This window comes from Dipodomys merriami, unplaced genomic scaffold, assembly GCF_024711535.1.
Source record: "Dipodomys merriami isolate MVZ:Mamm:240054 unplaced genomic scaffold, mDipMer1.0.p SCAF_387, whole genome shotgun sequence".
NCBI lineage: Eukaryota > Metazoa > Chordata > Mammalia > Rodentia > Heteromyidae > Dipodomys > Dipodomys merriami.
This window is the reverse complement of record NW_027205459.1, coordinates 502,077-518,800: the sequence shown is the minus strand read 5'-3', so window position 1 is coordinate 518,800 and position 16,724 is coordinate 502,077. Positions and strand designations below refer to the sequence as shown.

Here is a 16,724-nt window from a genome sequence, read left to right as displayed (position 1 = left end):
TTCCAGTTTCCCATTATGTAGCTGAAACAACTTTGCTCGCTGCCTTTGGAAGATGAAAGGACAGCAGAGGGTTTGCTTTAGTTCATTCTTATAGTCAAGATGGAATTCATACTACAGGAAAGATCTACTATTAAATGCTTTGGTGATTCTAGGCTTTGCTTGCTGTCAGAGACCTGAAAAACACATTATCTATAATCCTCATTAACCAAATCTTTGGAAGCAAATAGTCTTCTATGGATTTCTCTACTTGTTAGGGTTTGACATTTTAATGCTTTGTTATCTACTTGTCTCTTTTAAACTGTGATAAAAATTTTAAGTTAAATTTAGCATATTAGTTGTTTACAATGGGAGATCAGGTGCAAATAATGTATCCCAACCTATTTTCAAAAACAGAACCTCTTCATTGATTTTTAATCTTTCTCCTTTCATGCGAGTCAATTTCTTTATCATTGCTTACTTACCTTTTAAGACTTAGGAATAATCACATGAATTTATCAATTTGGGCCACAGATAAGAAATATAGAAAGGATTCCTTTTTGTGCTGAATATTAACACTTAACAGGTTAACAGCTCCAGCATTAGCTAGCTCTCATAATAAATAAGCAAATTCTCTAGGTTTTACTTTTTAGAAACCTAGGAGTCATGCCACTGTCCCTCTGTTACCATCTCATAGAATTAACTGATTCTTACGTAGTCTACCTTCTGTATTTACACACACACACACACACACACACACACACACACACACACACACACACACACACACACACACACACACACACACACACACACACACACACACACAGTTCAATTTTCATCCCAAGAGAAACGGCTTTGGTTCAAAACTCTAAGCACTGCCCAAATTATTGCAGCATCTTCATTGAAGACTTCTAAAGTTTTTTTTTTTCTGTGTTGTTGCGGATTTATTATTGTTTCCTATCGGTCAAGCTCTCCTTGTAACTTCTAGGATGAAGTTCAAATTCCTTAACTTAGTAAACAAAGTACTTCATACACTTTCCCTTGTTTACTTCTTTAATTACGTTTTCTATGACTATTGTTTTGACGCCTCCTAGTTTGAAGTATGGTGCTCCAGTAACTTCTATCAGCTCTTATTCTCCTCTCCCTCCCCCTCCTTCTCTTTCTTTTGCTCAAAGCTAGCACTCTATCACCTGAGCCAGAGTGCTTTTTCTGTTTATGTGGTAATGAGGAGCTGAACCCAGAGCTTCACGCATGCTAGGTAGGCACTCTACCACTATGCCACCTTCCCAATCCCTATCAGTTCATGATGTATCAAGATCATCTCTGTTTACTCATAAATTCTTCTAAGGATTCTCTGAGTAATGTTCTCTCACAACTTTAAATTTGCATCCACACAAAACTGTATTTGTAACTTACTTATCTTTATTTTCCACTAAACTTTAAGTATTTAATAAGTCTTATTTAAGAAGAGCCTACTAAATGAACAAATGTACAGAATGGAAGGGGGTTGTTTACATTTTTCAAAAGTTGCTTATTAAACTCTAAGATCTAGAATATTATAGAAATCTTAACTTCTATCGTGCTTATTATTCAGACTTTTATCTAAATTTCCATTTATTATTATCTAGATTCTCTGACTTATATACTTTTATCTATCCCCAAGTTTTCTAACCTAAGTTTGATACCCTGTATAGATGTCTTCCTTGAATTTGACTCTTGCTGGAATAGCTTTATTGTGACCAACTTTGGATTTGACTTCTCATGTGCTTTTGCTGATGCCCTTGTTAGAAATATACAACTTCTGAAAACAAACTTTACAATGTGGGAGGGGGGGGGGAGGGGAAGGGAGGGAGGAGTTTGGAAGGTGGAAAGGGAAGTGATGGTGGGGGAAAATCAAAGGGGGTAACAATGCTCAATAGGACATTACCCTACTCACGTAACTGAAACCCCTCTGTACAGTATCTTTATAATTAAAAAAAAAGAAATACACAACTTCTCTAGTTCATGGTATCTGTCCCCAACACACATTTTAAAAAACTACACTGGGGCTTGAATTTTAGCATGGTAGGCTAAAACATTTCCGTGAGTGAAAGTGAAAATTCTTTAATAAAAAGTAAAAACACCACATCACTTAGAAGATTCTGATATTTAGAAAGGCTTACAAACACTAAAACACTTTCATGGTTTTCTGTGTCTGAGAGTATGGCACACTGAATTAATTTTTGCTAAGCCAAAATACTATTACTTTACTGTGCAGTTCACAATATGAAATTAAAGGTAGATTCAGTTATACTAACAACATATGGAAAATGTGAAGCTTGATTATGGTTAGAAAAACAATACAATTTAATATATTTTGGGCACTATATAGTCAAAGAAACTTTATTATTCTGCTTTATAATCTACTTTCTTATAAGAAAACAGGATACCAAATATTGATAAATATACATGTAAGTTTACTGTTCATTTCAAATCTTTCATCAAATTTATCTTCTCAGTTAATAAATTTTAAAGAATTACAAGACTAGAATGTAAAAATTAAACTTACCATCATCTTCCCAGCAATTCTTAGCACTCCCTTCTCGCTCACTGCTTCCTGGTAACACTGTCTGGTCTGTGGGCAGGTCATCTTCGGGCACCCCACCTTCACAATCACCTGCATCAGTAATACTTTCTTCTTCCACAATGTGGAGTTTGTCTTCATCATCTGAGTCTGAATTTGTTTCTACCACAGTATTATAATTTGTAACTGTAATACAAACAAGAAATAAATAATCAAACTACTATAAAATTAATTTTTGTATTTTAGTAAATAAAACTTACAAGTAACACTTAAGATTGTAGTACAATCTTAAGTTTTCTTTTAAATCATTAATATGTAATTAACTTATTTGGCAATACAAGTGTTATCACTTACTAGATAACCAAAATAACAGTAGCCATATTTATTCAACACTTACTATATGTAAAAATACTTTATAAACACTTGTTTAATTCTTATACCTTTAAAATACCCCTGAAAGTATAGTTCTACTACTATTGTGTATACCTGTATTTTACATGGATATGTACATCAAGGAAGAGAGATGGGGTAATTTATCCAAAATGATACAGTTAGGAGTCCCTGAAATCCAATGGGTTCCATCTTCTTACTCTGAAACTATGTTAAACATCTTCCCCAATAATATTAAACTTATTGTATACCACACTGCTTTGTACAACTGATGCTTCAAATACTTAAAGCATTACAGCTTAAGAAAAAAGATAAGCTTTCCTTGCAAGATGATCTATCATCAAAATCATAAGGATTAGCCCCATACATTAGATATAAATCCCACAATGACTTCAGAAAGAATCAACCAATTTAGTCAAAGTTCTAGGTTACACAGACTATATCCAGAAAAAATAATTCCAAAGTTTTCAAACAGGCAACTTTCCCATAATTTTAAAATTAATTTTAATGCAATTTAACATAGGCATCATAAGGATATAATGTAATTCATAAAACACATGAAAATAATTGAGGATATAAAATTTTATAATTTTATAATATTTTATATAATATTTTTATAATCTAGCATAAGAAATTCCTTAAGAATCCTCAGAATAATAATTCTAAAGAGATATCTCACTAAATGGCGTATGGTCATGGGAATGTTTCAATGATTTGATTAGTGATTCTTATTTGCTAATAAAGAAGCTTTGCTTTACTAGGTAATTAAGCACTAATTATTTCCAGTTATTCTTTGCCTTGCTTCCTTAAATTGTCAATTCTTGAAAGAAAATAATTGCCTAAATGATTGATATGCACATGTAACCTTTACTTTGATACATATACACCCTAAAACATGAAGAAAGCAATATAATTTCAAAGTGAGTATATATATATATATATATATAAATATATATATATGTTATATATAAATGTGAGAAATAATGGAAACCTTTAAAATTTTGCTTTTATCTATCATAGGAAGGATCCTCCCCGCAAAAACAATGAAAGATTAGATGAGTTACTGCTGAGCACATATTAGGAATTCTTCAATGTCTTAAGTAGGGAAAAATGTCATTTTGCAGTATGAATGCACCTCTCTTCCCCAAAATAAATGGCTTTATCTCTTATTTGTGAAATAATATGCTTATTGTAAAATTTTCAGATAATTATCAAATATGAAAAATAAGTAAAAGCTTCCATAGTTTTTCTTCCTCAACTATTTTATCAAGTTAAAAAATAGCAAAACATATTGCTCAATGTACTAGGCAGGCATGATACTAATCATTATCACATCTCATACTATTTAATTGTAATACAAAGTTCACATTTTATATAAATCTTATATTGCACATAGATAAGTGTATATACTTAAAAACGCATATAGTATCACATTATACCTTTTCGCCACTTTGCTTTGGCCACTTTAAAATATATCTTGGAAATTTTTTATCAGTTTATAAGAAATTTTCTTTACTCTGGAGGACGGATTGGACATCATTCCCTGTACAAATTTAATTTGACCAATCACCTATTCATAGAATTTAGTTTAGTTTTTAGTTTTTAGTAGTAGGCGTTAACAGTTATGTAATAAAACTATTTTCTGCAAATATGTCTATAGTCATCCTTTAAATACGTTGATTAGACAGATTGGTAGGAGTGGAATTGTTGCCTCAATGGGAAAACTTCTTCCATAGATATTGTTAAACTTTCCCCAATCATATTTAAAAAATTTTTTTTCAGACATTACCTGGGAAAATCTATTCAATATCTCCATATAATAAAGAAAAAAATTCCCTTTAATAAAGACTGAGATGGAAACATGGGGAAATTCCTTGTACTTCAAGCAAACAATGCCTAAGCAAAGTGAACTGTGTATGAGAATATGGAAAGTAATTTTCAAAAGCTGGTGCACAGCTGACTCCAGGGGTTTCCTTATAGGCCCTTAACAGATACTAAGATGCAAATGAGTGTATCATGTGTGTATGCACACAGACTTTGCATGAGGACTCATATTGGCAAATGATACACACTGCTATTAACTTTCATTTTTTATGTTAACCTTATTGGTAACCTACTAGATGGCATTTGAAGTTGGCATTTACATATCATAAACTTAAATAAAAATGTGGCTAGTTTTGACCAGAGGTGAATGCTCAACTCCAGTAAGCTCTGGATTCCATGTAGAAGTTAGGCTCACTGAAAAGTTCTCACTGTTGCCTGGATATGATGAGACTACATAAGTGCACACTTGAAATTCCTACTGTTTTATGATGGAAAGCACCAGTACTACTTTGGTATCTTGAATTGGCCACAGCTTATATTTAATAAATTTACATCTAGAGTAATTTAAAGTTGAAAAATTTCCCTCAATTATATATATATATACACACATATATATGTGTATATGCTTGCATGCATATTATTTTCACTGGGTTTTTTTTAACCCTGCTTCAGGGTAATTGTCCGGATTGAGTCATTGTAGTTCAGAGTGATCTTAAAGACCATCTGTCACTTTCTAGAACTCTTGCAAAACACCTTCCAATGCCCTAGTATATGCTGCCACTGTAAAGTGGGGGGATAGCTAATCATGAAAAACACAGAGACCACCAACATTTTATAGTTAGCTTGTGAATGTTCCAGAGCATGTTTTGACATATGGCACAAAAGGGGCAAGATTTTTTAAATGCAATAGATTTATTTACTAAAAGTAAGAAGACCAATAATTATTTTACTGTCTTTTGCTTTAGTCACTTAATTAAGAGAAAAGTAAAAATTGTTCATATTGATTATTGTAACTGAGACAACAAGCAGCTTCTCTGTGCTTCTGGATCAATCCTTTTGCTTGTCTATCTTTGGAGTTGATTTTAAAAAGCATCACCAACAAAAGCATGGAGTAATGCAAGTCCTGGATGAATTCTGTAGCTAACAAACATGTCGGTTATCTCAATTTCTTATTTATCTATTTCCATACTCTATTTTATTTTTTTCTATGACTAAAATAGTTTGTCTGGAGAGCAGTAAATCCATTTTATGATTAATTGGTATAATATTCATATTTAAAGGGTATAGTAGTATAAGAATTCAACATATCTATTTAATGAATAAGAATATATGTATACAATGTGAAATGATTCCATCAGAACAATCAGTATTTCTATATTCTCACATCACTTCTGTATAGAATTTTCTGTGTTGAAAGCCTTTAATTCCTTTCATATAGATATTTTGAAGTATTGTTAGTCTACAGTTTCGCTACTGTGACACAGAACACTAGATTTACCCTCCCTTCAAAAAACTTTTGTACCTATTTTTCACTCCAACAGCAGTATAGTCTTAGCCAGCACAGGTAATCATTCTAATTCTGAACTTTAGTTAAAACAGTAAATATAAAAGCAAAGATAATTTAAGATAATATAAGACAATTAGAATCTTTCAAATCTTTAAATGTGAGTTACAATACATAGCATGACTTCAAATAGAATATGGAAACATTTTCTTGTTATCACCAGATGTTACAATGACACTTTGATTTCTTTTTTTCTTTTTATTAAACATATTTTTTATTGTAAGGATACTGTACAGAGGGGTTACAGTTACATGAGCAAGGTAATGAGTCCATTTCTTATGGAGCAGTTACCCCCTCCTTTGTTTTTCCCCTATCATCCCTTTCTTCCCTACCTCCCCAACATAGTGTCTTGTAAATCTCATTGCTACAATGGGTCAACTTGTATCCTTATTTAAGCATCCCCCACCCCTTCCCGAATTAGAGAACTGTATATATAAGATGCAGGGCACCAACATCAAATAATCAAATACAGTGAAAACAGGGGTTATACTGTGGGGGAGGAACATACAAAGAAATAAAAAAAAATCACATGGTACATTATAGTTACCTTAGAAACAATAGTAAGAAAGAAAAAAACATATTTGTGTCCCTATCTTGGGGTTTATTTCGCTTATATGGTCATATGTACATAGCTTTTGGCCTTTTCTGCGTGTGTTTGTAATTCTTAAGAGAGTCTCTCATATATTTGTTTTCACATAGTAGGCCTGGAATTATTTGTCAAACTAGGGTCTTGCATCTTTTTCTCAATAAAGAACTGAAATGGTGTAATTCCTTAGAAAGACCAAATCACAGTCCAACAAAATAGACACTAGGAAATGGGTATGTGAAAGCAGTGGGTGGGGATCAACAGGAGAAGGGTAAGCAAATGAAGAGAAGAGAACGGGGGAGAATGCAGTCATAAAATTCAATGCATATTCTACAAAATTAATAAAATCGAGGAAAGGGGTGGGGTTGGGAGAGGTGGGGGAGAATGATGAAAAGAGTGACATTGATCAAGGTACACTGTATTTATGAATCAATTTGTTGAATGGCAACTCCTTTGTACAATTACTTAAAAATAAATAATGAAAAAGAAACAAAGCATTGTATTACTGATAATCTAGGAAAACAAAACTGCACCCAACTAGACAAGGTAAATAAGCACACAGAAGGAAACTCACTGGGTTATTGTAAAGCTCTGCATATAGCATTATTGTAAGAAAAGCAGCTTATGTTGTCTATAAGTACCACATTCAATACCAACTGTAAGTATATATATCTGATAACCTATATTTTACTGTATAACGCAGTGCATGTTATCATAATACATATATTTAATGTAATGAATCAGTAATAAAACAATATATACATCTCTTAAGTCCTTGAAAACAGGCATCAGAATGGATTTAGAATGCTCCAAGAATTAATGAAAAAATATAATGGTATTAGGGACTGAACTCAGGGCTTCCAGTGCTTTGCCACTTGAGCCATGATGGTTAAGTCAGTCCTTCTTGAGTTTTAGTTTGTTTCTCAGGGAGGGTATTATACTAGTGCTGCCTAGGCTGGTCTCAAGCTGCAATCTTCCTACCTTTGTCTGCAAAGCAGCAAGGATTAAAGACATGAATAACCAACTCTGGCTTTGTTTTCAGGTAGTTTTATTAACGTTTTGTCTAGCCTGGCTTAATTACACTGTGATCTTCCTAATTTCTGATCCTTAGTAGCAGGGATCACCGGTATATGTCAACATATTCAGCTCACACTAGGTTTTAGTAAATAATAATATTTCAGCAAATTTTGAGAGAAGTTAATTAAAAATACACCTATCTAGATAACATCTTTCTCAGTCAAGGATATATATTAAAGTCATAGAATATTTTTATATTTTCAAAATTCCATTAAAAATTAAGTCCAATAAAAGTAATCATTATGGACTTTATTGCTGCAAAGGTTTACTGATTTTTACTATTGTCACATATATGCTATTAATAGAATGAAAACTAATAGGCAAAGGCAGGAAAAGCCTTGGCATCTCAGAATACTAGCTCTCATTTCCCTTTCACTACACAGAAATTAATAAGAATTCACAAGATTCGTTTTTAGTACTTTCTCTGTAGGTTTTGTTTTGTTTTGTTTTGTTCTTTCTCACTCTTGGGGCTTGAACTCAGGGCCTGAACTTTTTCTGCTCAAGGTTAGAACTCTATTCCTTTGAGCCATAGCATCACTTCTGGTTTTCTGGTAGTTAATTGAAGATAAGAGTCCCATGGACTTTCCTACTTGTTTGGTTCAAATTGCAATATTCAGATCTCAATCTCTTTTGAGTAGGAAACATAATAGGCAGGAGCCACTGGTGGCTGGCTCTTTCTCTGTACTTATTCTACCTTTCTTCCATCTTCCACAGCTCTTCTCATGTATATGCCTCTAACAAGAGACATCAATCCCCTTATCATTACTTCTTTTTCTGTCTTCCCCAAACTTCTACTCAGTAAGATAATTTCAGCTCATACAAGTTCAACTCACAAACAGGTAGATGAAACAGAGAGCCCAATCCTCAACAGAGTAAACTAAATTCAGTCCCAATAAAAAGGACTATTTTTCACGTAAGGAAAGTATTTGTACTAAAAATAATTCACACTGATTTATTAATAACTAGTATTTCCATCATAGGTTGATACATCTTTATAAAAATATTTTAATTTTATGAAATTTTACTTATAGAATATATATGTGTATTATGACAAAAATCAAGGGAAGTGTGAAAGTGTGAAGTCAGAATAAAAAATAAAGTGAAGCATTATTTAATCAAAACATAAAGGCCATACAATGAATAAGTCAGTCTAACAGCCCAGTCTTTAAACCCAAAACAATAAACTAGATGAACCATACATCTATTTGATTGTGAAGGAAAACTCGTAAGTACAATTGTTAAGTATTAAAATGAAGATGGATCTGAGTGCCAGAGCACTTGCCTAGCATGAGTGAGGCCCTGGGCTCCAGCTTCAGCACCACGCACATAAAAGCAACAAGCAACAAAGAAAATGCAAATGGTGCTAAAAGTAGCTAAGACTATAAGGGAATTTAAGACACTTTGTAAATGAGTATTTTTCACTAATATAAACAAGTAAGCTTGAAAATGCTGGTGATAGTTATTTCCAGTAAATTATAAAATATTAGTTATTTTAGTACTTATAAATTTATGAGACAGAGCACAGGTACACATATAGAAAAAGCTTAGGAAAGTTATCAAATAGCCAGCCATCAGATGTTTTTCTAGATGACTTCCTTCAGATCTTCCAACAATAGATAGTTGTGCTTCTTTTTAAAGAGAAAACAGCAATCACACTATAAACAAATGATGGCATGGATGTAGCCAAAAGAGAACTCTATTACCCGGAAGGCTTGTTCAACCACTCTCCAAAGCAGTATTGAGGTTCCTCAAAACACTAAACATAGAGCTTCCCTATGACCCAGCAATTCCACTCCTGGACATTTATCCAAAAATAACAAACAAAGCCACACTAAAGCTAGCAGCACAACCAGGTTTATTGCAGCAGTGTTTACCATAGCCAAGATATGGGATCAACTCAGATACAAGAAAATGTGGTATATATACACAGTGGAATTATATGCTTCCATCAGAAAGAGTGATATTGTACCATTTGTAAGAAAATGGAAAGACTTGGGAAAAATTATATAAGTGAAATAAGCCATACAACATAGGTTGTATGGTTTCCCTCATTTATGGTAGCTAGAATATTCCTATTAAATTATAAATAAACACACTGGGTGGTAAGCAAAGGGTTACAGATGAAATAATTAAGGTATAATAGACTCCATGGAGAGCCTAAACAGTATAAGTCTTCAAAAAGACTTAAGTCAAAGCCCAAGGAAATAAGTACGGGGAAATAGAACTTACAAAAGGGGAGGGGAGGGCCAAGGGGAGATAGATAGAAGAATCAAGGAGGAGAAGTGGGGAGGTATGTAGGCAAGAATTCACTGGTATGTATATATACCACAAAATTGAGAAATATAAGGGAAGAGGTGGGTCAAAGGGGGGAGGTGACTTTCTATAGAGTCAGTATGAAATTTAACTGAACTCTGAGAAACAGTACTTACATATACATGCTCACATGTACAAACTCACATGGAACTCAGTCTTACTTATGAGTGATGCAAAATTGTTAAGAGTCAAACCAATTAATTCATAGAAGAACTAAGAAAACATTTAGCATTTGAAAATATATCTTTACTATATTTATATAATTCAAGAAGAGACAATAATTCTACAGACACCAAAAAACATTTGAAAAATATTACCATTCTTTGCTGACAAACACATTTTCATAAAAACAAAATTGAAACCAATATCATGACAAATATTTATATATGGGAGATACTAAGTATAAAATCTGTATTATCATTATTATTACCAATATTCTAAAGAAACAAGTCAATTTTTTAAAAAGAACAATAGAGGAAGTATATTAGGAAAGAGTAAACAAAATTATTTGAAGATAGCATAACATTTTTTGCAAACTGAAAAGTAACTAAAAACTATCAATCAGGAAATGTGGTAAAGTATGAAATATAACAGAAAAGCATATATACTAACAATAAAAATAAAATGATGTAAGTGAAATTCTATTAATAATGGCCACATAAAAGTTAACATATGAAGGAAAAAGAACTATTTAAAGAAAACATGAAGTTTCTATATGAAGAAACACAGCATTTTTATTAAGTTTTTATTAGCATAATCTCTTCTCTTGACTATTAATTGTTTTCCTTTTACCTCACTGATAGCTTGGTTTCCATTTCTTTCCTCTATCTCCTGGGTCTCAATCTGTCTTATAACCTCTATCCTACCTTTATCTCTAAGCCCAAACTTCTATAAATCTCCAACTCATACCAAATGTCTACTTCACACTTACACTTGGATGTCCAACAGAAAACTTCCAGATCTACAATCCAACTTATAGTCAGTCATTCACAGTCTTCTCCATTTTTATTAAGAGGAGTCAAAACTGGCATCAAGTTTTTTTTACCTGAGTATCTTTTCTATTCATGGCTACATACAGCTTGAAGTTCCATAAAACTTACAAAAAAAGACCAAGAGCAAGTGACTTCTCCTTCCTACTGTGCTGCCCTGTACCACACCAATGCCTGTGAGGAATGCCTTTGGGAGAGATGTTTTCTAGTATCAAGGGCAACTAAAACCCCCCAAACAGGTTACAGCAATAATCACATTACCCCCAGCCACAAAAACAATGTTTAAAACAGATTCTACCATAGGAGTTGGCATGATTCTGTTTTTCTCATAAAAAGGTAAACATTTTGTTACCTATCCTAAGAAAGCAAGTTTTCTATAACCAATTTTAAGACTCATTGGTAAGCAGCTGAACTGGGTGTAAAAAATAAGATAAAAAAAGAGAATGTTTTTTCCCTTCCCCTCCAAATCGTTTAAATAGGGATACAGGTGGACCCATTGCAACAATGAGATGTGCAAGTCCAAATGTCAAAAAATGAACTTTACAACTTTGTCAGGGGTGAGGGGTTGGTGGGATGGGAAGGGAAAGGATGGGAAGGGGAAACAAAGGAGGAGGCAACAATGTTTGATAAGAAATGTACTCATTATCTTGCCCATGTAATTGTAACCCCTCTGTACAGTATTTTCACAATTAAAAAAGAAAGAGAATGAAGTTCTAGTATCACTAATTTCATTAGTTCTCTCAGGTATCTTTAAACTAGCAAAACAGTTCATGTAACTTAAAGTTGTTGAAGGAAAAGTAAAAAGGTCATGAGCCCCAAGGATGTACTTTGAACACTGATCACTGTTTGTTTTCATGGGAATGACAGTAGCATACTCTATTCTCAGACGGAATGATCCCAAGCTAGAGAGCCTTTTTTTTAGAATCTCTCGCAAGGACCAAATTTCTACACAAGGTAACTTAGTCTTATCTTGTAAAGACTATCTTTTCTCTCTGCTGTACTACTGGATAGATACAGAAGGCGGCGGCTCATACTGATAAACCAAAATTAAAATGTATTTCTTAATGAAGCATTAAAAACTTTTTATAGGTGACTAGAGTTGTTTTGTTGAAATTGTCTAAACAACACAACATACAAACTTGTGAGTTGTCAATATTAAGTAATTTACTTCTTCTGAATTACGTGTTCTAGAAGGTGACAGAATAAAGACATATAGTAAGTACAGTCTCTGACTATAAGACATATGCATATTTACAAAATATGAGCAACATGTTAAATATTATAGTAAAAATGTAGTAATATAATTAGATATTAAATTACTAGTAATGTGGAAAATAAGTAGGCATTCATAACCATTTCAAATCTTTTTTTTTGGGGGGGGGGTCCGGTCATGGGGCCTGAACTCTGGGCCTGGGCACTGTCCCTCAGCTCTTCAGCTCAAGGCTAGCGCTCTACCACTTGAGCCACAGCGCCACTTCTGGCTTTTTTTTTCTTCTGCATATGTGGTGCTGAGGAATTGAACCCAGGGCCTCATGCATGCAAGGCAAGCACTCTACCACTGAGCCACCTTCCCAGCCCTTCAAATCTTTTATATCTTGTTAATGTACAAAAAAACCAATTCTGAATATTTTGTTTCATTTTTTATTTGACATAGATTGCTAGAAATTTAAATGAATTGTAGTCCTGAAAAATTTCAGATATTTTGTTTTACCTGACTTATCTAAGAAGGATTGGGAGCTGTTACCATCACTGGACACACTACATCAGAAAATAAACACCCAACAAACTTGAAGATCATGTGAAAAAAACCACAAAGGTTTTATTCCTTTTATTTTAGAAAGTAAGTAGACATAGTCATAAAAGAAGTAGAAATTCTTGGAAAAATATTATGTGAGTAGCAAATTTAGTACATGTAACGAATAGCAGAAAGGTACTAAAGGGTATTAAAATAATCTTTAGAAATTGTGTCCTATCAGATTTATACTACTGGTAAAAAGGAAAAGTTAAACCAATCAATGTCCCTTTTCTAACTGACTCACAAAGCCCTTCGTTAAATATTCAGTGAGTTATATGCACAGCAAAATCCTTAAAGAAGTCATATTAAGAATTATTATCCTCATCTTCTAGATAAGAGAACTGACAGTTTATAGTAGTTGCATAATTTGTCAAAGGCAGCCTAGTTAGTACTGGGTCCAGGATTTCAATGTAGACCAGACAGCTCTGGAGACCATGCTCTAAACCAGGATACGGTACTGTTTCAAGACAAGCAGAATAAACAGCTCACAAAAGAAAGAAGGGTACAAAACATCAAAAAGTTACTGATGAATTGTTAAACACATCATCAAGAAGGGTTTAATCAAATCTTTCTGAAGTCAGAATCCAGGACAATAATATTTAAAATATCTTTATTACTTATCCTCCCATCAGAGTGAGAATGAAGAACATATATAATTACAAATCTCAATTCAGGACTTACTTTATTTCCTTGATTTAAAACTTCTGGTAGCTTTCCATTGCATATGTTGTAAGTTCCAAACTCCTATGCATGGCATCTGTACATTATACATATTATGGTGTCTGTTAGCTCATTACCTTCATATACTGCTCCCCAGAAGCTCTGCACTTCCAGGCTTCTGTCTTGTCCTTTTTACTCTTCTATAGGGCCAAATTCTTGCTCACTTTGTAGCAATCTTCAACAGCCCAGTTATTCTTCACTATCTCCAATTCAAATTAGCTTACCTCCTGTGAGTTACTGCAACATCCACGTCATTGGAGACCCTGTCTCCACTTACTACATAGAAGCCAGTGTGATCTTTTCAAACTTACAGTACAATGTGTCACTCTCCTTCAAACTTTGCAGTGGCTCTTCCCTATTTTACTATTACCTGCAAGGCTGCACATGTTTGTGTTCTCATCTTCTCCACAATCGTACATCTTATAAGGACCTTTCTGTTTTTGGTAAGTGCCAAGACTTTCATCATTCTTAGTCCTGTATTAGGCTTCCTCTTTGTCTAGCTTGTTTCTTTTTTCTCCTTGTGTTTCCATTCCCACATTATCACCTCAAAGAACAATTCCATGCCCCCTAAATCTAACATGTTCCACCCTTTACTCTCTAGTACCATTCCCTTTTTCCTGTAGAGCAAGCCGCCACAATCTGGAATTACCTTGTTTAGTTACTTACAAGGTAGAATTATCTTATTTAGTTATTTATTATCTTTTGCCAACATTAGTATCTCTATATATTAGATCTCTGCTCCTGCTGTAACAAATTGTCATATTCTTAATAGGCTTAAAGTAAAGCAGTTTTATATATTATTCTGTAGCTCTTGAATTCAATATAAATCTCAAGGGGCTAAACTACATTGGAGAGCACATCTCTGCCAATTGCGTCTTTTTAGTTCACTTTATCCCTTCCAGTTTCCTGCCTTTTCCAATTTCTAGGGGCTACCCACCTTCCCTGGCATGGGGCCCTTGTCTATCTTCAAAGTCAGAAATAGCCAGTTGACACTCTCATATCACTTTTTGACAATGGCCTCTCTCAGTCTCCTAGCTTCCAATTTTAAGAACAATCAATCATACTGGTCCTACTGGATTAGTAATAATAATTCATATAATTTGAGATTCTCTATTAGGTAGTATATCATTTTCACAGGTTCTAGAGATTAGGACATAAACATATTTGAAAGGCCATGATTTTACCTGCTTCACTCCTAACTAAAATGTGAGGATAAAGATATTGTTTTGTTCACTCCAAGTAGTCCTTAGTGAAACAGAATATACATGTAAAATACTTGTTGAATTAATAACTAAATTAGAACATAATTACTTGGAGGATGCTTTCCTTTTTTTGTAGTAAAATCTCAAAACTTCATGCTAGGTAGGCAAGTACTCTACCACTGGTCACAGTTTGGCTCTTTTTGAATTCTCCTAGCTCTTGTTCTACCTTTGTGTATTCTAGATTTCTGCAATAATGTCCGTTTCCATCATGTTTTCATTTTTGCATTTAAGTGAACACATTTTTATGTTTAAGTGCTCAAGTTTGAAGTATTTTGATAACATGCCAATAAAGGATTAAGTGCTGTGAAAAATGTGTTGAGTTTATGCCAGTGACACATGCCTGTAAGCCTAGCTACTAAAGAGGCTGAGCTCCCGAGGTTTGTGATTTGAAGACAGACCCAACAGAAAAGTTATTGAGACTCTATCATCAATTAACCAGCAAAATGACCTGTTAGAAGCATGGCTCAAGTGATAAGAGAACCAGTCCTGAGCTACAAAGCCAAGCATTACTGTAAGGCTGTGACTTTAAGACTTGATAAGGGGAGCTGGGAAGGTGGCTCAGTGGTAGAGTGCTTGCCTTGTATGCATGAGGCCCTGGGTTCGATTCCTCAGTACCACATAAGCAAAAAGAAAAAAGCTGGAAGTGGTGCTGTGGCTCAAGTGGTAGAGCGCTAGCCTTGAGCTGAAGAGCTGAGGGGTAGTGTCCAGGCCCAGAGTTTAGGCCACACGACCGGACCCCCCCCCCAAAAAAAAAAAGACTTGATAAGGAAGGCAGGAAAGAAGGAAGGAAGGAAGGAAGAGAAGAAAGGGAAAAAAGAAGGTAGGTTGGTTGAATCAACACATTTTAAAGTGAAAAGTACATAAAATATTAAAAAAAATTATCTAGGCACTGGTGGCTCACACCTATAACCCTAGCTACTAAGGAGACAGATAAAAGGATCCAGATTCAAAGCCAGCCTGAGCAGGAAAGTCTGTGAGATTTATTTTCTTCAATTAACCGCCAAAAAGTCAAAGTAGAGCTATGGCTCAAGTGGTAGAGTTCTAACCTTGAGCAAAAAAGCTCAGGAATAGCACCCAGGACCTGAGTTCAAGCCCTAGGGCCAGCACACAAAAAATAAATGTGCTTATGATTTAGTAATTATTTTTATGGCTTCCTAATGAAGTGAGGAGTATTTTGATAATGTGTCCACTTAGGATTAGCATGCTGTGAAATATGTTAAAACAATAAAATGTTAAAATGTTAAAAATTGAAAGGATGTAAAGATAAGTCTCAAATTCTATATTTGAAAAAAAAAAGCCTAATTTGTACAGCTTCTCAAACAAGTGTGAGCTTGGGAAAAACCCAGTAGACTTTCTATATAACCTACCTGATAAAATTACCATGAAGAAGAAGTTGGTGTATTTAAAAGCACATAAGCACAATGCTCTGTATACATCAACTGGGCTGTAGATGATCTGATTGGTATGGTCATTATTGTAAATGTTACATACAAGAGTACATTGTTTATTAGTATATTGTATATATTGTATATAGTATATTTTATACTATAATAGCAGAGAATCCTATTCCTCTATAAGAAAAAGTAACTCATGCAAAGTAGGTATCAAAAACTGTTGAATCAACGAATAATTTCAAAAGATATGGTTAAATAAATTTGACCA

The 16,724-nt window shown here is 33.8% G+C and overlaps 1 protein-coding gene across 5 annotated transcripts in view; it reads right to left on the bottom strand.

Annotated features, from left to right (window-relative positions):
- LOC138805114 (zinc finger E-box-binding homeobox 1) overlaps positions 1-16,724 on the bottom strand; it is a 158,270-nt gene that overhangs the window by 43,956 nt on the left and 97,590 nt on the right. For all 5 annotated transcript variants that reach the window (XM_069989698.1, XM_069989701.1, XM_069989702.1 and 2 more), the window contains exon 2: positions 2,528-2,728. In XM_069989698.1, coding sequence (XP_069845799.1) covers positions 2,528-2,728 — 201 coding nt within the window. The remainder of the gene's footprint in view (positions 1-2,527; positions 2,729-16,724) is intronic.